Below are 21,833 nucleotides of genomic sequence, written 5' to 3'. Positions count from 1 at the left end.
CCATTATACCTGATGTGGCTGGAGCTATGAGACCTCAGAGCCCACCTCCAGAGTGACAGCCACACCTCCTAATGGTGCCATTCCCTACGGGCTTAACGGGGCCCTTTCAAACTACCACACACAAGGGTTTCCAGAGTACAGCTACCCCGACAGGAAGCATCCAAAGCAGGTGTATTATGTGAACCTTTAGATGAAGATCTCACGTCCCCCGGGAACCCTTATCAGTAGATGAACAGAGCAGTGTGCTCGCTTGAACCCGCAGCCATCGTGTTTGCTTGGGGAGGGAGAAGTCTGCATCCCATAAAATAAATGAGTTTCCATGAGCTGTCCTGGTCATACTCTGGAGTCACTCACGTGCTCGAGACAGAGCCAGCTCTCCGGGTCTCAGGGATGGTACTGGGGTTACTAACGCTGTTGGCAGAGAAGCCGTAAACAGCAGAGTTTTATGAGAACCTCCAAGGCCATTTCCACTTTGAAGGCCACGACCTGTGGGGGTGAGACTGTCCACCCCTACCCCGTTAATGAGCATGGCTGAGAGAGGCCTTGGAGATGGTTCTTTTTATAACCCACGTGTAGCTAAAATAACAGTGAGTACGTGGGTAACAGGCCACCAAGGGAGACTGGGAAGGCTCCCCAACGGAGCCATTGCGCCCGAAACATGAACTTCATTGAGGTCAGGGAGCCATGCTCATATTGGGCTTGGGATCACAGTGGTTTATAACAGCATGGATCTCCTGCCATAACTGAGTTTCATAAATGAATCTTCCATGACAGTCATATGCAAGCACATTGCATTAATTACAGATCGGTTACAAACATAAAGTGGTAGTCCAGCAGAATTTATGAAACCCCTTGTACAGGGCCATGAAGAAGCGTGTTGTGTTTGGGAGGGATAACGAACTTCTGTTTCATTATCTAGGTTAAAACTACATCCGATGTTGGAGCCTTGGGAGGATTTGACATGGAAAACTTGTTACAGTCTCTGTATGTTGAAAACAGAGCTGGATTCTTCTTCACTAAATTTTGCGAAGATTCAGGGAATAAGGTAGAAAATAATTATTTAAAATCTGGATTTACTATTTTGCTTGATTTAAAAATAAGTGGCATTGAAATGACTTAGTGTTTTTATAAATATGTCTGATTTTCAAATTCCCATCTGATAGATTTAAATCTATACTTGATATTGATTAAATCTTTAACCATCCAACTGAATTGTAATTCTCTTTGGTTTAGGCCCCCTGCTAAAATTACAAAGAGAAGTGAAATGTAGATAAATATTGACATATATTACAGACTACAGTTAATTATATGATTTAATCTCAACTTACTATGCCATATTTAATTTATTAATACTTGGTTTTTAATCATCCTAGCAACCATAAATCATACTGAATCGAGGTAAAATGGTTTCCAGAGATGTTTTAAAAATCGTTATTTGTATGCCCCAGATGAGCGTGATCGATGGGCTTAGCGGTCACTCTTTGGCTCTTCTGGGACGCGCATTTACCCACATGCTGTACTTCAGGCTTTTTAGCTGCCAACTAGAATGCTCGCAATTTCGGTGTTCATCACTATTTTCAAACATTCACAATTTTAATGACCAACTCTGTGGGAGGGTTACGTGTAAAAATACAGTGTTCTACCCGCAACAGCAGTAAATATCTCGTCATTTGTGGCCACGGCGGGGACCTAAGTGCTCATACACACATACGGAGCGCGAGCTCTGAGGGCCTTGCTGAGAGATGGTGGTGATTTCTGTACTTCTCCCTTGCAGCTGTGGAGGCACAGTGTGTACTTTTGGTTTGACCTACAGGCTTATCATCAGCTGTTCTACCAAGACACACTTCAGCCTTTCAAAGTGTGCAAGCAAGCCCAAGTAAGTAGCAGTTAACTCTGGAAAATGAGCACTATGTCTGGCCCCAGGCGAGAGAGAGCTGGGTTACTGGGACCGATCACTGCTCCAGGAGGGCTCCACTTAAAAGTAGGCAGAGTGTTGTTTTATAATCTGATTTATGAGTTTCCCGTTTTATCTGTTTTATTTAGTTTGCTTTGTTTTCTTTTCCTGCCAACTATTTGTTCTTCCAATAAAGAAGGCCTGGTCTCTCCCCCCCCCCCCCTCCCCGGCACATACCTTTGAGGTTTGCCTGTGGGAACCGAGAACACCGAGAGTGGATGTGCGGTGGATCACCACAGTGACCAGGAGCCAGAGTTCTGACTGGGGCTCCCCGAGCCTCCTGCAGATGTCAGCTGTCGGATGTGCCAGGCTGCTGGTACCTCGCTGTGCGTGTGCAGGCCCCACGCAGGCGTCTGGGCTTCCATCTACATACCATATGAGCAGACACTCTGAGGGTGGAGGAGAGAGCCTTTCAAGACCACCCTGAAGCAAAATAGGGCAGGAATAACAACAAAAAAACAGAAGAACAGAAGATCCTCTGCAAATGGGGACAGAGAGAGTAGCCTCTTGCTGGGGGGCAGTGTCAGGAGGTGGGGAATGAGGACAGAATTATGACTTGAGCTGACTTTTTGAGATTTTATTCTTAGGTTCTTCAGATCTTTTATGGAGCAAGGTTTCCAAGATTAGACAACTGTGGACCCCTGCTCTGTTCATCTCTTGATGGTTCTTGTAACCCCAAATAACCCAGCCCAGAGGATCCTCCCCGCAGATGCTCTCCAGGGAGCTAGTGTCATCTATTATTTATTATTTTATAGTCTTGCTCAGGACACCAGAGTGCACTGCTGGATGTCTGGCTGCTCCCCCCCCAACTCCAGCATGGGTGCCTTCGCTTTGTGTCTCAGTGACAGCTTCGTGCTTCTTGCCGTGAGAATAAGGCCTGCAGCTCCGACATAGGCCAGATGTCTCCATGAAATCATGAAATGAATCTCTAATTTACCAGTACCATTTTCTGAGACCACACAGTTCTGCTTGTTAATCCTTTACCTGTAACGCGCTGCTTACCCTCCTCCCTAACCCGCTGCCCCCATCCGCTGCAGCGCCATCTGTTAGTTTTATTACGTTGTCACTCCTCAGAGGGTACTCCTCCAGTCTTCAGCTGCGCAGTGAAGTGGGATCCTTTGCTATTATCAACCACGTTTCATAGACAAATGAAGGAGATTCTGTGGCTTCGTAGGCTTCCTGGTTCTTAGCAATGCTCTTCTTCAGTTAACTCTGCCTGGCTCAGAAATGGGCAGTCGGGTTATTCAGAAATGGATTGCTCTATCTGTGGACTGCCAAGACGTAGAAGGGTTCCCCCAAGCTTTGCTTTTGGGAGTCAAGGCAGGCATGTGAGGAGCAGGCCAGGGTAGAGCACTCTCCTATAGGACTGAACAGGGAGAGATAAAAGGAGAGAATTCATGTGATTTTTTAAAAAACATATATTTTAATCTTGTACCTATAGTTGATTTACTTTTTTATTCTTGGTAGGACTAACAACTATTTCAACTAGTTTGGGTTTTATTACACAAAGTTTTCATTTCTCTAGACAGGAATTGTCTGTGTTATCCATTTGTTTTACAGAATGAAATATCACTCATTTAGTGCCAATAGACACACTGTGTGGCTTTCTTCAAAGTTTCATTTATAATATAGATCTTTGGATCTGTAATATAGGGCATTATCGTTTATCGCCACTGCATGGTGAATGTGCCACGAACTTGGTTTTATATCATTTTCATGTGTCTGCCAAGCTACCCACTAAGGGACTAGGAGCTGGTGCCAAAGAACCCACGTTGTTTTCTGTATACATAGTTTTATTCTCCCAAGTAGTAGTATAGGAATAGTAGCAGATAGACAGGGTAAAGTCAGAAATAAGGATTTAGCATGACGCATGAGCCCTTGAGGTCTCCACTATGCGACTTCAGTTAGAAACGAATGATGGTCTTGGCAGTATATAGGTACGCCCCGCCTCTAGAGGGCCACACAGCCTGGATTCTGTGCCTTGGTTCACTTTGCATGCTTGTTTTAGCTAGAAGACTGACCACAGAATGCTGCTGCCTCCCGTAACTGTGTCCTGAAATCTTTCTAAGAAAATGTATGTTGCAATAATAGCTGCATTAAGAATCTACCACCTTCTCTAGCATAAGCATAGATATTTTTAAATATAACAAATATATACAATAGATTCATATTAGATATGCTTATAAATATACATGCATGTTCATTATTCTAGAGGGGGAGGAACCTGGGAGAGTGGAGCCAGTAATGAGGCAGACTAAAGTCTCATGCAATTACCAGCTTTATTCAGAGCATCAGACAGTTTGTGCTCTGAGGGCTAAGAGGAGTCACCTGAGTGAAGTGGACAGTCACAGGGACAAGCCACACGTGGTAGACAAGCTGCATGCAGCAAAAACATGTTTTTCCATAGAGGCATATAAACTAAAAACAATAGCCGGTTGTAATGAATAATTTGAATTAAAATCACTTCTATCTCCTATAGCAGGGAGGGCACAAGAACATAATCCAAGACCAATTCCATAAGAAACTGAAGCCATAAGATCCTTGTCCTGGTTCCTTAGAGTTTTCTCACAAGTGCTCAAAAATCTCCTCACATAGCTTCAGTCTTGGACAGTGTTCCAACACATGCACACCAACATACATAAGATTCAGGAAAATAAGAAACACAGCTTGGAATCTGGCTCCTTGGCAAGTGCTTGCCTGGCATGTGTGAGACCCTGGGTTCAATCTGTAGCACTATAATAAATAAACAGAAACTAAGTTTGTAGAAGGGGAAAGAAGGCAATTAAAAAAAATCAAAGATTTCATTTGCCTGAAAATGTCCATTTTATTCTGATGACTTAGCTCAGTATAGAGCAAGGACTTGGTGGTTTTGTTCTTTGTGCTGAGGCATTTCCACATGTGCCTATCGTGTATTTGATCATGTCCACCCCTGTTACCATCTTGTCCCTTTTATCTCCACTGATTGCCTCCTTCTTCCTGACCATAGACTGTTTTCTCTCAGCGTTGTGAAGATGTTAGTGTCCAGTCGCTGCTGTCTGTGTAGGATGCCTTTCCTCACTGCCTTACGACCGACCGTCCCTCTGACTTTACAGCTCTGGGTTTCTCCACGGCTTGCTTACTGCCACGCCCTTCCTTAGGCTTCAGCTGCTTCTCGAGTCTCAGGAATCACACTTTCCATCGGTTCTGGGCGATCCCCACGTGGTATTTCTTCCAGTGTTTACACCTGTGCATTCTGTTATGTCCTGGGTCCCCTGTCTGAACCTGCTGGTGCTTTGTAATTCATTTTGCTAAGCAACCCACCCATTGGGTTTAGTTATGTCTCCTATTCGTAAAGCTTTATTTTTTTGTTTGTTTGGTTTTTTGTTTCTGTTTTTTGTTTTTTGAGACAGGGTCTCACTATATAGTCTTGCTGGCCTAGAACTTACTATGTAGATCAGCCTGGAACTCTTAGAGATGTGTCCACCTTTGCCTGGGATTAAAGACTGGTGGCACCATGCCCAGCTATGATTTTTTATTCTTAAACATTATATTTGTGTTTTATAATTTTTACTAGTATTTTTTCTGCTTCCCACATTTTTAAATTTCTTTGTGCTCTGAATCACTTAGAGCTTGTGTCTTTAGCTGTGCTACTATCCCTATATGACAGTTTTATCACAAACTTTGTGAATCAGAACAATACACATTTGTTCTATCAGTTTCTGTGGGCCAGGATTCAGGGTGCCACAGTGCTAGGTCTTTTGAGATAAAGACTGGGCAGTTTCTACCATGGAACCAGCTGGGGAAGGGTCTGCTTTAATGTTCATGTGGTTGTTAGTAACGTTCAGTTCCCAGTAAGTCACTTCGCTGAGAGTTTTTGCTGACTGTGAACTAGAAGCCATACTTGGAGTTGCACCACATGGCTCTCTCTATATGATTATGTACAATGTGACAGCTCATTCGTCCATTCCCCCAGAAGAGAGCTCCTTAGCAAGGTGGGTGTTACCTTTACACACAATATAATTGTGTACTTGTCTTCACACACAAATCACTCTATTGCTGTGTGCTATTGGTTAGAAGCAAGTCACACATTGTGTCCATACCTGGGGTAGAAACCAAGAAAAGGCATGACAGCCTGGTATGGTGACACATGCCTTTAATCCCAGCTCTTTGAGGCAGAGGTAGGTGGAGCTCTGTGAGTTCAAAACCAGAATGGTCTACAGAGGAGGTTCTAGGAAAATCAGAGCTACATAACGGGACTCTCTCTCAAAAAAGCAAGAGGGGGGAGAAAAAGAGGGGAGGGAGGAGGAGAAGGAGAAGAGGAAGAAGAGGAGAAAGCACAGCTATCAAGAGTCACTGTTTATAGGCGCCACCCTAGAGGCTGGCTGCCACAGTATTCAATAATTCCATGATTTGTAGTTCTTGGAAGAACTAATTTTTAGTTTTGCTGACATAGTGAATTCTTTCTTTGTGTGTTTAGTAGTTTTGAATTATAAGCTCTTTAGTGGATTTTTTATGTCATTCTTCAGCTGGGCACATTTTAAATGCTAATTTCTTATTGTAGAGAGATGTGAAAATAGAGTGTAAACTGGAAAACCAGGCTCATTCAGGGGAAACAGTAACAAATCCAGGCTCACAGAAGGGGAAAGAGTAACAAACCCAGGCTCCCACAGGGGAAACAGTAACAAATCCAGGCTCTCACAGGGGAAACAGTAACAAATCCAGGCTCTCACAGGGGAAACAGTAACAAACCCAGGCTAGCACAAGGGGAAACAGTAACAAATCCAGGCTCACACAAGGGGAAACAGCAACAAATCCAGGCTCACACAAGGGAAATAGTAACAAATCCAGGCTCGCTCAGGGGAAACAGTAACAAATTCTCAGGAAAGGCAACTGTGAGGCAAGACAGGTGCTTATGTTTTGCTTCCTAGGCTCAGAAGGTAGAAAGAATATTGTATGTGTGGTACTTGTTGTGGCTATCACAAAAGAAAATGGTGGACCTGTCCTTCTGAGACCTTCTTTCTGGGATGTTGGCAGCCAGAGGACTTGAAAAGCCTCCACACAATTTCTAGAAATGCTGGGCGAAAATATAACAATTACCTTTCTAAAGATGTGTGAAATCGCAGGGGAGAGAGTCTCCAGGGCAGAGTGAAGGGGTCCCTTGAAATCCTGGCAGTTAGCTTCAGTGGAAAATGGGAGAGCCACAGGACCTGGGGACAAAGCTGAGATGCTATGAAGTGCAAGTCATGTTGATACTTCTACACACAAATTTTGAATGGTTGCACACAAAGTGAGATGTGGAGTGCAAATTATATTTGCATACATTAAAATGTATTTTAACATTAAATTCAAATATATATATTTCTGCTTTACATTTACTGTATATATAACCCACAGTAAGCATATGAGATGTTTTTTTTACTTGTATCATTTTCATTTTTAAATTTTATTATGATTTATTATTCTCTGTGTGTGTTTGTGTGTGTATGCACACGCACACGTGTACAAAGGCATACATGTGGCACAGTCAAAGGACAGCTTCCAGGAGCCAGTTCTTCCCTTCTACCGCGTGTTCTGAGAATGGAAATCAGGCATCGCAAGCACTTGCTGGGCCAGGTCGGGCCAGGTCACACAGCTAGGGAGCAAAGCTGAGTGCTTTCTTTTGAAGGAAGGTTGGACTCTATTCAGAAAGGCCTTTTTGTGTTGTTTTTGAGACAGTGTCTCACTATGTAGTCTTAGCTGGCCTGGAATAGATGTATATACTAGGCTTGCCTCAACCTCACAGAGATCCACCTGGATTAATGGCACCATCACCATTCCAGGCAAGGTTTTTAATAGCGAGTTAAGCACAGGTATCAGAGCTTGAAAAAAAAAAAAAAACTCGAGGAAGGATAGCTGCCCACACTGAGAGCCAGGGTGCTGCAGGCTTCCCAGGAGAGTTGCCCACGTTCAGCCATGAGGTCAGGGCCTCTGCTGTCCATTGCTTTCTTCTCTGTACAAAAGTTCTCGTGCCCCATGTGAATTTCCAGGGACTGTACAGATGATGACAGTGAGAACATTTGTGTGTAGTCCAGAGCAACCTGGAGAAGAAATAAACCTTGCTGTTCTCAGGGCCAGTATTTAATTAAGGTTTTGTTAATTGTTTGGATAACAGGGAAGGAAACAAGAACTTGCAGTAATTGAAGAAAATAGAAGAAACACAGCTCTTAAGTCAAGGACTGTTTGCTTAGACACTACTGTCTTAGCCACCACCTTAGCCACCGCCACCACCTTAGCCACCACCTTAGCCGCCACCTTAGCCACCACCACCGCCTTAGCCACTGCTACAACTCATTCTGAGTCAGACTACAATATGAATGAAGCTATACCAACTAGAACCACACTCTGCTAAGAATCTCTCAGAATTTCCTGTGAGATGGTGTCTCCTAGTAATGTTAGAAGCCACACCCTTAAAGTCTCACAAACGCGGCTGCCTCAACAGGAGCTGAGCAAGGACAACAACAATTTGCATCCCAAAGTGAAAGAGCCCAGCAGACCGCAGCCCTCCACAAAGAACTACAGGAGTGTAAAGAATGTGAAGAGCAGGAAAAGCAGTCCTCCCCAGGTCCAAGCAGTCCTCCCCAGGTCAACAGACACACATGCAGCCTTATACAGACTGAGCAGGGCATAGCTGTGCAATAAGAATATAGATGTATGTGCACACACATAGCTTTAATTGTTTAACAACAATTAAAATGAAGAGACCATGAATTTGAAAGAGCAAGAATATCTGTCCATATGGGAGGGTTTGGAGAGAGAAAGGGGAGGGGATGATGTATTTATATTATTATAATCTTTAAAAAATAAGCAGAGTGTTTTCTACTGTGGGTCCTCGGAACACAATGAGACCAGTGTCCTTGGAGATGCTGGCTCTCTCAGGAGGGCGAGAGCTGCTGACTTAATCCAGTTGTGTTGGAAACAAAACAGATACAGTGGAGTCATGGGGGAGAGGAAATGTTCTCTTCCTTTACTGGTAAATAACAGTTGGTGAGTTTTAAATATTTTAATAATTTTTAAAATAAATCTTTGGAAATATACTAGAAATGAGGGACCTATTTCATTTTTTCTATTTTTTAAGCCAAAAACGTCTTTCCTTTTAGTCTTTTTTAACACAAAATAAATCTTTCTTTTGATGACAACCCCTTACACACAAAATTGGTTCTTTTCCATTTTGTTCACATTAACAGCTTCAGACTAAATTTGAGATCTTTCCGATCTTTCCAATCATAACGAGGTTCTGTCTTGATAATTGGAAGTCCCACCCCGGACATTTCCCGTCATCACTGACTTGACAGCATTCTCTGGCCCAATACTGTGGCAAGAGCCTGACTTGCTCCTGTTCCACACTCCTTCAGTGATGTCCCTTCAGAGGCCCAGTAAATAAGTTAGTTCATGTGACCTGGGAATTCAGACCACTGTCATCAGCTCTGAAGGAGGAGGACAAGGCTGATGTGTGTCTTCCTCCATCTCTTTCTACCTTCTCTTGAGACAGGGTCTCTCACTGACTGGATGATGGCCCCTGGTTAGCTCCCAGGATCTGACTGCCTACCTCAGCACTGGAATTAGGGATACTGTGCTCTCACAGTGGGTACTGGGGTCTAAACTCAGACCTGTGATAAGCATTTTGATGACAGCCATCTCCCCGAGCTGTATTGCCTCCCAGTTTTGTGTTTTCAACATTCACGAAAGGAAACACAAAAGTTGAGTTGATGAATGTCACAAGACCTACACACATGCGTTGGCGATCTTCGGAAGTCGTAGCTGTAACATAGTGCAGAGTTTGTTCATACACCCATGCAGACGCATTTTACTTCCATCCTTCCTCATCTCCTTTTGTGTAATATGAGACACTGTGGATCCAGTGGCCACACTGGATTGCACAGGGTGACCCGCCTGGGAATTCTCCATGTATTTATCCCTGATGCCACTGCTCCCTCTCCACAACCAGAGCAACAGGTGACCAAGACAAACCAAATAGCAATTAGACCAGCAATTGCACAAACCATCCTTATTTTATTGATTTTTATTGAGCTCTACATTTTTCTCTGCTCCCCTCCCTGCCTCTCCCCTTCACCCCTCCCCCAAGTTCTCCATGCTCCCAATTCACTCAGGAGATCTTGTCTTTTTCTACTTCCCATGTAGATTAGATCTATGCATGTCTCTCTTAGGGTCCTCATTGTTGTCTAAGTTTCTGGGATTGTGATTCGTAGGCTTGTTTTCCTTGCTTTATGTTTAAAAACCACTTATGAGTTAGTACATATGATAATTGTCTTTCTGGGTCTGGGTTACTTCACTCAAAATAATGTTTTCTAGCTCCATCCATTTGCCTGCAAATTTCAAGATGTTGGATTTTTTTTCCTGCTGTGTAGTACTCCATTGTGTAAATGTACCTCATTTTCCTTATCCATTCTTTGGTCGAGGGGCATTTAGGTTGTTTCCAGGTTCTGTCTATGACAAACAATGAACATAGTTGAACCCATGTCCTTGTGGTACAATTGAGCATCCTTTGGATATATACCCAAAAGTGGTATTCCTGGGTCTTGAGGAAGTGCCACAGTGATATCCAAAGGGGCTGTACCAGCTTGCATTCCCACCAGCAATGCAGAAGTGTTCCCTTTCCCCCACAACCTCTCCAGCATAAGTTGTCATCAGTGTTTTTGATCTTGGCCATTCTTACAGGTGTAAGATGGAATCTCAGAGTTGTTTTGATTTGCATTTCTCTGATGACTAAGGATGTTGAACATTTCTTTAAATGTCTTTCAGCCATTTTAGATTCCTCTGTTCAGAGTTTTCTGTTTAGGTCTGTTCTCCGTTTTTTATTGAATTATTTGTTCTTTTGATGACCAATTTCTTGAGTTCTTTGTATATTTTGGAGATCAGACCTCTGTCTGATGTGGGGTTAGTGAAGATATTTTCCCATTCTGTAGGCTATTGTTTTGTCTTGTTGACCGTGTCCTTTGCTTTACAGAAGCTTTTCGGTTTCATGAGGTCCCGTTTATTAATTGTCTCTCTCAGTGTCTGTGCTAGCAAGCACCATTCTTAGCCTAGCAACTTTTACTTGTAGGACCACAAATACCTACTTTCGCCTAGGCTCTGATCACCAAGCTGTGGGTGAACAAAACACACCCTGCTGCTAGACCCTGGGCCCCGCCTGCCTTTTCCAGTTTTCGGGAAGATGTAGAACAGTCAGAGAAAGGACCAGGCAGACCTTTTCCTCTAAAGTTATATTATCCTGACAACATTTTTCAGTAACATGTGAGCTAACTTTAGTTTTATCCAAACCCTGGGCATTGTAACCACAGACTCATTGGGGAAAAAAAAAGGTGGTGTAAGAGAGGCCGTGTGCAAGATGAGTCTCCTTTGCCCACCGCCATCCATTACCGTAATTGTTTAACTCCTCTTGGTGTTTACAGGGCTTAGACACTTCAGGGTGGTCCTGACGTTTCCATTCATGGGCTCTGAGCTAAGTGCTCCTCTAGGCAGGGGTGTGTTTCCAGGTGTGTGAACAGAGCTCTTCGCTTTCCGCGGCCACGGCTTTCCGCGGCCATCGCTTTCCACGGCCATAGCTTTACACAGCCATCGCTTTACATGGCAGCAATTACCAAGCAGCATTGCCTCAAAGGTGTGTGGACACAGGGAGGGGTGAGGGTGGATGTGAGCGAGTGTGTGAAGCCATGGGTGCCTTAGAGCTCTATGTAAGTCTCAGGGTCTTGACCGTTAGCTTCTTGAGTGCTGGGCGATGACTCTCGGGCTTTGCTGCACGACTTGTTTTTGTTACAGAGACAGTATCCCGAGTAGCAGCCAGGCTTCATTCCCGGGCACTGTGAATCACTGAGCAGAGTCAGCAGGGTTCTTGTGTTACATCCATTTTTGCTAGTGAAGTGGACTCAGGGTGGACATGGACAGCGACCAGCTCTCTGTCTCACAGAGCTCCCTCATATCCCACCACCCACCTTCCACAGTCATCCCCATTCTGGCCTTCGGGACACCACGTGCGTACTCCAAGTCTGATCCCGAGAGCTGATGGGGACAATGGTGACATCGCCTCCACTCTTATTCTCTCAGTCCAGTAACTTTTAAATTTCCCTTTGAAGCATAGACCATGCAAACTAATTCAAAATAACCATGAGTGGTTGTCTAGAGACAGAACGGTCTCTCTGGCTGCCTTCGAGCTGACGGTGCCATTGCATCTAAGAAAGGACATCCCAGTCAGGAGGAGACTCGGTTAGCAGGGGCATCCCTGAAAGTGTCACAGAAGCAGACCTTGACTGTGTCCCCTACAGACCATCCTGAGATGTCTGCTTCTCTGTCTGACACATTGGCTGGAGGGCACGCAGTGAGCAAGAGTCCCGCTCTTCAGCAGGCAGGTAGCCTGAGGCACGGATGTTTGTTCTCTGGGGTGCAGCGCCTGTTGCTGCTTTCTGGGGTGCAGCGCCTGTTGCTGCTTTCTGGGGTGCAGCATCTGTTGTTGCTCTCCGTGGTGCAGCATCTGTTGCTGCTTTCTGGGGTGCAGCGTCTGTTGTTGCTCTCCGAGGTGCAGTGTCTGTTGTCAGTGCAGCCTGCTTGTCACCTGCCTTTCCCATCATATCCGCTTGCTGATCTGTTGTCCTGTATCAGCCCTGTGTGCTTTGCTAGGATGGATGGGCATCCCCGCGAGACAAGCTTTTTGTCGGTCTGAATTTTTTAAACCAAATAAGCGACTATGATTATGTTCTTATTGAATTACTGCTCATTGATTTTTATATTTATTTTTAGAGGTTACATATCTCCCTTAAATACATGCTGCTTTTTTTAATAAAAAAAATTAAGATGATAAAATCCTTGGGAAATTCAGATTGCCTTTGGCTGGTAGAAATTTTCTTAGCTATTTGTCATTGTACTCCATAGTGTACTTGATGAATCCATTTTGCTCAAGATCTTAAGCTGGTCAGTTTTTACAACTCTCATCCATTTTGTCCCTTGAGTTTATGGTTGGTTTCTGGCTTTCCTAACATGTTCTGATTTTTCATTCTGTCCAAACTGGTTCAAGCTAAGTGCCCCTCCGATATCCTACTGCCATTTTCTGAAGTTCTTTTGCTCTGCATCCTCGTTAGGAAGGGCTGAGCCGCTGAGCCGCGGCCAGGAATTCTCAGTGCGGCTGTCATCACGCTGTCCTCTCTTGGTGCAGTCCCATCATGTGCTGATCCCAGCAGGAGTTTGTCTCTCAGGCTCAGGATGTTGCAATCCCTAGAACCCTGTCATCAATTGCTAGCTGAGCAGCGCAGGGCACTTCACACGCGAGTCCCTCTGTGCGAGGCTTCATGTGTAGTGTATCCTCTCGCATGGCTCCTCAGTGATGCTTTGAGCTCCTAGCGGGATGCGAGAGGTCACTAAAAATCATCCTTTCTTCCTCCTCTGCAGGAAAAAGGTTGGACTGCTTGGATTTGCTTGTTGTTTTCTTTTTCTGCCTCATCTGAGCTCAGATCACAAGGTTCTTGCCCACTGGAGCTGTGGATGGTTAGAAAGCAGACTTCCCTTCTGCTGAGTTTTGTGGTTTCTGGAAGCATCCAGCATTGGGGCATTCATGTGCCTGTTATAAAAGCCCTAGGGACTCCCTTTGCCTCCCATTTCAGAGAAGAGTTTCATCTCTGTGTTATGTGTGTTCTCAGAACTGAGTTATTGAGCCCAGCTGAGAGGTTCCTGTGTAAGCACAGCAGTGTGGCCTCTTGTCACCGCTGAGCACACAGCTGCGGTGCTGTGCCGTGCTGTGCTGGACATGACGTGTGGGGTGAGTTGGCTCTCTAGGCAAGCCAAGCTCCGAGTGAAGACCCAGTAATAGGGGTTTTATTTCCCCTCACGCTTTTCTGTTTCCTCTTCAGAGCTGCTCCTCACACTTCCCCGGGAGGGCAAACTGACGAGTTCTCCCCACTACATCCTGACCTCCTGACTAGTCTATCAACTCCAGTTAAATTCGGCATTTAAGTTCAGCGTTGCCCTTCTGAGTACTGTTCAAATGCGAAGAGATGAATTTAAAGAAACACTTTCCTCCAAAACTTCACTTTGCTGAAACCACAAGGGAGTGTATTTTATTCCTCACTTTTCAAAACTGGGGGTTCATTGAAAGCATATAAGGAAAATGTTATCAATTGGTGCGTGCCGGTGGATATGGGATATCCTAGCAGTGTGGCTTTACCTCAGTGAGATTCAGAACTAGCTGACATAATCTGCCTCACCCTCCTCCCCCAACCCCATCTCACCCCTTCTAATGGTCACGGTAGAGAAAGGGAGTCTTTGCCTTTCAGTCAGTGGTGTGAAGGTGAAGATTAGTGGCTCCGTGTGGTGGGCAGCTCTGGTCTGCAGTGTGTACTACACGTTGAGCTCTGTGTGGAGGGCAGCCCTGGTCTGTAGCGTGTACCACACGCTGGGCTCTGTGTGGAGGGCAGCCCTGGTCTGTAGCGTGTACCACACGCTGGACTGTGTGTGGAGGGCAGTGCTGGTCTGTAGCGTGTACCACACGCTGGACTGTGTGTGGAGGGCAGTGCTGGTCTGTAGCGTGTGCTACATGCTGGGTGGAAATGATCCTTTCTGGTTTAAGTTTCACCAACATTAGAACTGGAAGTTCCTACCCCCCACCTTCAGAATTTTCTCCGAACTTCAGAAACTGCTCAGACCCTCCTTGTTTGTACCTCTCAAAGATGGCATATTACCTTAGCTCCAGATTTAGCAAGTCCCCCATGGTTTGCTTACCATAAACTTGAAAAGGAGCTGATGAAAAACAAAATCAAAACTTGGCAAACATACCTTGAACATTCCCGTAGCCCCGAGAGTTCCCCCCTTTTGTCTTCATAGTATGTGAAGGGGTAGCATGGGCTTTGTGGGCTGCCTGCTTCTTCCCAGGGGTCTGGCAGATTCGGTCGACACCGGCTGTCAGTCTGCCTGGCAAACCCCAGTGGACCTACCTAGCAATCGGAGAATCAATGGCAGACGACCTTGATTTCTGATATTCCTTCGGGAGGTCTCTTGGAAAACTTGAATAATTTGCAAGATACGTATTTTAAAAAACCTCCTGCTAACCTTATTGTTATAGTCAAGTAATAAACCTAAGAAGCAAGGGCCTCTCGATGGCACAACATGCTGAAACATGAATGGCTTGTCCTAATCTTTGTGCTACTTTCCCCTAATTACTTTGCAAATCTGTTGGCTATTACTTCTTAAATCATCACACCATAACTCTGCGTGTTTATGGGTACATTGTGATTTGATGTGTGCATACCTAATGTAGTGAACAGAGCACGCTAATACGTGTGCCCAACATCGCACACAGCTATCATGTCTGTCAAAGGAAAACCTACACACGTGTCCTCACTGTCTGCCAGATGTCCTCCGAGCCCCGTTAAGGTCTCACAGCGTGTAGGTTTGGAAACGTCTTCCAGTTTCGGAGTCTTGTGTTTCTTCCTCTCACTTCCAGTCCTGGCCTGGTGGTGACAGTCAAGCACCATGCACGGAGCGTAGCCAGGCAGGCTCATTAAGCCCCACACACCCCATCACTAACTGAACACATCAAAAGGACGCATGTTAAACCGTTCCATTAGCACAGCCAACAGCTGCAGCATAGGAGGGCGAAGCCGCACATGTGGTGCCGTGTTCGGTGGGTTCCTCGACTTTGCCTTTTAAGGCTGCACAGAAATGGTTCTTGTTTTCATTGGAGCCCAGTGTCAGGCTGCAGTTCCTCAGGGCCTGAGCTTGTGGCAGGGTTCCTTCCCAGGACCGCTCACCTTGGGCACAGTGAGAGCGAACACACAGCACACGTGTGCCCAGAGCGAGATTGGAATCTCCCTCCGTAACTGTCATGAGTTAGCATTCGCTACAAAGAGAAACCCAGCTATCACGACAACCGCGGAAAGTCTCACAGTTTCTTTGCTTTTTTTATTGTTTTTTTAAAAAAGGAAAGAGAAAGGACATATTCAGAAAGTCCAGCACTCTTGTCTGTCAGGCGTTATTGTCCAGGCTTGATGGGATAAGAGGAAACCGGCGTGGTAGAGTCCTCACGTATTACGGCGTATTTAAAAGGAGGGCGGTATGTACTAAAGGAAGAAGACGCTCACTGTTGCTATTTATTATGGTCATGGTGCTGGATATTAAATCCAGGGCCTTACACACAGCAGGCAAATGTTATACCCACAGAACAGAAAATTATCAATTGATGATACTTTAATCTAGCGTACAGAATGCCACAGGCCTGGAAAATCTGACGTTCCTTGGCGAGTGCCATAACTTGTTTGCTCAGTCTCCCAGGTAGTGCCGAGCAGGTGGCGAGCACAGGAGTGCACAGGAGTGCACAGGACGTCGCTAATGAAGAGCTGAGGTTTCCTGAGCAAAATTACAAATATTTCTCCATCTGATGCCAAAAATAAGTAATCATATAAAAATAACTTAAATGGGTGTAGACTTATTTACTCAGCAGTCAGGAAGCAGAGCTGGGAGATTATAAACATGAGACCAACCTGGGCTACATAGTGAGACCTTTTCTTATCACCCCCAAAGTAAGTTAAATGTTATTGTCATTTATTGCCCATTAAAAAGCAAAATCATTTATTAAAACGTTGTTTTTCTTTTCCATGTCCTTTTTTATTAGTTTTTGTCTTTGTTTCTTTGGGTTCATTTTGCTATCCCCTCTTCCTCCTCCTCTTCCTTCAGCTTCTCCCTTCTCCTCAGCTCTTCTTCCTGTTTCCATGGTACCTGTCCATCCTGCGTCCTTTTCTCTCCCGTGCCCCGTTAGCAGCACAACAGTCTTATTAAGAGTTTGGTTCAACAAGGCAAGAAAATGGACTCCCAGAACTTTCAAACTGTAAAGGATTTTTTTTTTAAGGGAGAGGCCTTCTGCTCCCTCCGCCCCCATTTGATGCACTTGCCAAGAAAGTGAGTCACAGATGCAGGTGTGGAGATGTGCGGGCAAGCGGCCCAGCACGCACTTCCTGATTATATAACCTCTGAGGGTCTCCAAGAGAGATGGTGCTAAGAGCTGTGTTGTGCACAGCGCCAGGCAGCCTGATCATAGACAGGCGATGCTTGTGTCTCTCCTGGCCTGGGAAAGCATCATAAGTTAACGTTTAAATTGGAATCATGTCTGCCGCAGCTACGTGTGTGTGACCCTCTGCCTTACGGTTAATCATAGTGGCCGTGCAGAACACGAAGGGTGCATTTTCTCTCCAGCAGGAGCTGTGTTGTTATTTGCTCTGTGGCTGAAAAAAGAGCTGGGTGGCCAGAAAAGCAGCAAATGACCCGAGATATTGTAATAATATCTCCAACTCGTAATTAAATAAGTTATTCAGGAAATACGCGATACAGTCTTTGTATTTCATCAAAACGTTAGGTAGCAGCTACTTAAACTTTACAAAAATTATAAAGGTGCTTAACTTTTTATTATGTAAGTTGTTTATTTTCTTTATATATATGAGCATCCTATACTTGTTATAAGTCATGAAGTTGTTCCTTGATTATTAGAAAGACATTTCGAGATTTTAATTTTTTTAAAGATTCATTTTCTTTGATGTCCGTGAATGTCTGTCTGCCTGCATGTGCACTGCCTGCACTCCTGGTCCTCTCAGAGGTCAGAAGAGGGTGCTGGAACTCCTGAGACTACAATTAAGGATGTTTGGGAGCTGCTATGTGGGAGCTGGGGACTGAACTCGGCTTCTCTGAAGAGCAGCAAGTAGTTTTAGCTATTAGCTGGCTCTCCGGCCGGATATTCAGATTTTGATGCAGTCAGTTGAATACACTGTAAGTTTACTCTAAATTTACTGTGTTTCCTGAAGTTGTGAAACATTGGCCCTGGACATAACATGGCCATTGTTATCTTGCCTATGACTACCAGCTTGATCAGGCCTGTTACTACATCCTTGTGGAAGGAGGAGGGATGAAGGAGGGCCATTAGACTCTAACCTGAACTTCTAGCCACTCCCTTGCGACCCTCCCAGCAGTAGGCAATTTCCCTCTAGCTATATGAGGTATTGGGGATGTAGATGCATTCTAGGCATATGAGGTACATCGCGTTATATATAGGAGGTGAAAAATTATCTGACGGAGGGCTCTACATATGCAGATTTTGGGAGGCTGACGCTACCCAGGTTGGTAGGGGACTTTTCAGGGATATGTGGTCAATCACACACATGTGCGTAATCTCCTATAAGTAGCTGAGTAACAGTAGCTCGTAGCTGAACCTGGGAGCAGTTGTCCATCTTCTACCTGTCTTTGGTACTCTTATCTAGAAGTGTGTATGTATTTCTTTACGTCTCCCCAGGAAAACTTTAAGAACTGACAACTGAATTCTGTCTTCCTGTCTTTACTCCTTGGCTACCTTTGCCCCCACCCCCTTGGAGAGGAGAGGAGGTGGGGGATAGCTCCACAGAATGTGCTGTTGTTGACTTGGGAATGGATGCCAGCAGGTGGGTGGCCTCTTAGGTCCCTGCCCTACCGCTTTAACACCCTCTAGTTCTTTGATTTTACAAAAAATATATATAAAGAATCAAGGAGATGGAGTAAATCTTATTACGTCTGAGGATTCTGCTGGTCATCATAGGAACCGATACTTGAACAAGGGGACATTTCTTAGGTGATAATGAACAGTGTTCTGAAGTCCGTGTTAGAAAGCAAAGGAAAAAAGAGGGAGGAAAAGAAGCCACTTAGGGGTGATCATCTGGCAGAAGTGCTGGCCTTTGACAGTCTGTCCATCTTCCAACGTCTTTCTTAATCTCTTTCTTCCATGTTTTACAGTTTTAATTATAGACGTCTTTAATATCTTTGCTTAACAATTATTAAAAGGTAACTTTAGGCTGTTTTGAATAAGATTGTTTTCCTGATATCTCTCTTGGTGTGTTTGTCATTGCCATACAGGAAGACTATTAGCTTTTGTGCATTAATTTTGTGTTCTGACACTTTGCTGAAAATGTAAGTTCTGAGAGTTTTTTGCTTAAATCTTAAGGCTCTCTTAGGTATAGAATCATGTCATCTGCAAAACAGGGACTCTTAACATTTTTCTCCCTCTTTCTTCTGGACCTTTAGCATGATGTGTGGGTCTTTCCAGAAGCTTTTTCTGCATCTATCAGCATAAGCTGTAATCAGAGCTTTCTCTGACCTGCCCCATTCCATAGCCATTTCTAAATAATCACTCAGAGGCTTAATATTAATTACAGAATGTTTGACTATACTTCAGGCTTATTATCAACTAGCTTTTATGTTTAAATTGACCCATTATTATTAATCTATGTATTGCCACGTGGCCATGGCTTTTACCAGTCTGATGGCATCTTGTTTCTTGAGTGGCCAGCTCCTGACTCTCCCTTCACTCCACCCTTCTCCTCTCTGTATCTCCATTTGACTTTCCACCTATCTATATTCTGCCTGGCTATCGGCCAATTCAGATTTTATTATCAGCCAACGAGAACAACACATATTTACAGTGAGCAGAAGGGTTATTCCACAGTAATACACATGTGGTTTTTTCTGCCTTTGAAACAATTCATGTCCTTTATAGCATTTGCTGATTTATATAATATTGAACCAACCCTGTATCTCTAGAATAAAGCCAACTGGATTATGATGAATAATACTTTGAGATATTCTTGAGTTTGTATAGCTAGTATTTTGTTGAGGATTTTGTATCTGTAATTGGTCTGTAATTTTCTTTATCTTTGTCTGGTTTTGTAGAAGGAGTTTGGCAACGTCTCTTTATTTTATGGACTAGTTTGGAAAGCATTGGTGTTGATGAAGTTCTGGTAGAATTTACTAGTGGATCCATATATGCACTAACTTTTTCAGCTGGGAAACTTTTAAATTCAATTTCACTGCATATTGTGCTTAAACTGTTTGTCTCATCCTGGTTTAATTTTTTAAAATATTTATTATGTATACAGTGTTCTTCCTCCATGTATGGCCACACACCAGAAGAGGGCACCAGATCTCATTACAGATGGTTGTGAACCACCATGTGGTTGCTGGGAACTGAACTCGGGTCTTCTGGAAGAGCAGGAAGCACTCTTATGTGTTGAGGTGTTTCTCCAGTCCTGCACTCTGAGTTTGTGGGCACTTAGGGCTATAGATGCCCCTCTTAGGATGGCTCTCACTCTATCTCCTGGGTTTTCATATGTTGTGTTTTCATGCGTATTTGACCTATGAATGTTTGTATTTCTTCTCGATTTCCTCAGCTTGTTCAATAGTGTGCTCTTTAGTCCCCGTGAGTTTGCACGTGTCCTAGGGTCTCTCTTGACTTTGGTTTGTACTTTGATTCTATTGGAATCTGGTAGAATACCAGGAATACTTTAATTTTTCTGAACTTGTTAAGATTTCCTTTGAACCCTAATAGATGAGATAAATTAGAAAAAGTTCCATGGGCTTCTGAGAAAAATGTCTATTCTGTGGTGTTTAGATAGAATCCCATAGATGTCTGTTAAGTCCATTTGATCTGTGATATCATTTCATTGGGGTATTTCTCTGTCTGTTCTTTGATGGGATGCCTGATTAGTTGCTGAGAGTGGGGGTGATGTCACCCAGTGCTTTTGTGCTTGGGTCAATCCGTGAGTTTACATCTGGTAATATTTTATGAAACTGACTGAGTCCGTGCTGTAGGCATGTGTGATAGAATGATAATGTCCTCTTGATCGACTGTTCTCTTAGTCATGAGTAGTGTCCTTTATCTTTGCTCGCCTGCTTTGAATGTGTTGCCAGATGTTTAGAACAGTGGTACCAGCTTATTTCTCAGATCGGTTTGCTTGGGAAACCTTTTCCATCTAGTTATTCTAGGTGCTGTCTACCTTTTGTGATGAGGTGCTTTTCTTGGAGGCAACAAGTAGATAGCTCCCAGTTTTTGACCTAATCTCCTAGTGCCTTAGGACTGAGTAATTGAGACCATTAGCATTCATTCAGATGTTTGTATTGCACATAATCATAACCATCTTTTGTTCCATCTGGTATGTCATCTAATCCTGCCTCACTACTGTAGGGATAATAACTTTTGGGGGGGGAGGATATTGACTTGGTTTTTCATGTTTCTTATGCCCTTGTGTTGGGATTTACACATCGGGTATAATTTTGTTGCTTGCTTTATGTTTTATCAGCTATATTTTTCTAGTTGAAGTATTTATAGTGTTCACATGAGACTTGGCTGTGGTGGTGTGTCCTTGAGAAAATAATTGCTTAGTTCAGGAGCTCGGGGTGTCTGGCGTAAGCTTTATATCATTTCCTGTGTAGGATAACTGGGAAAGCAACCACGGCTTCTGGTAGCACAGCTATGCAGGTCTTCACTAGCCAGCAAGCAAGAGTGGCCCCTCTGACTTCACAACTGCTGCAGGATAAACAGTCAAGGATAATATGGAGTGGGCATGGATTTTAGTTATTAAAATGAGGGGTGGAAGGGAAATAAGGTGACCAACTGTGACTTGGGAAAGGAATTGAGTCAGGTAAAGTCGGTGGGAGGAAGAAGGTGGGACACTCTTAGGGTCACAGACTGAGAGATGGTTAAATCTCTGGCAGGTTGCAATTAGATAAAAAGAGGAGGAGGTAAGGATGAAAGAAGGAAGAAAAGAGCTCGGAATCAGAGCTGGGTCTATGAGCTGGTTGAGGAGTCAAATCTGTCGTCTGACAGTCAACAGGATGGAGAACACAAGCAACTGCCCTAACACCTGAGCAACAGGCGAACAAAAGCAAAAGCGCCAGGAGAGATCCGTGCAGGAGCGGAGTAAACAACAGAAAATAAGGAACAAAAATACCTCCAGAGTTAATCGCTGTCAGCTGTGCTGAGCTGGAATTTCTTGGTTTCCTCTGGATCCCTGGCAGGTTCCTAGTGCTGTGATGTGGGGGAGGGGAGAGAAGGAGCCATTGGTCTCTGCAG

General features: G+C 44.2%; 1 protein-coding gene across 2 annotated transcripts in view; it reads left to right on the top strand.

Moving 5' to 3' along the window:
• Rgs22 (regulator of G protein signaling 22) overlaps positions 1-21,833 on the top strand; it is a 101,509-nt gene that overhangs the window by 52,478 nt on the left and 27,198 nt on the right. For both annotated transcript variants that reach the window (XM_050162899.1, XM_050162892.1), the window contains exons 13-14: positions 920-1,045; positions 1,775-1,876. In XM_050162899.1, coding sequence (XP_050018856.1) covers positions 920-1,045; positions 1,775-1,876 — 228 coding nt within the window. The remainder of the gene's footprint in view (positions 1-919; positions 1,046-1,774; positions 1,877-21,833) is intronic.

Source organism: Alexandromys fortis, unplaced genomic scaffold (assembly GCF_014885135.2).
Source record: "Alexandromys fortis isolate MF-2015 unplaced genomic scaffold, M_Fortis_MF-2015_v1.1 scaffold_17, whole genome shotgun sequence".
NCBI classification, from domain to species: Eukaryota; Metazoa; Chordata; class Mammalia; order Rodentia; family Cricetidae; genus Alexandromys; species Alexandromys fortis.
This window is presented reverse-complemented; position numbering and strand designations above follow the sequence as displayed.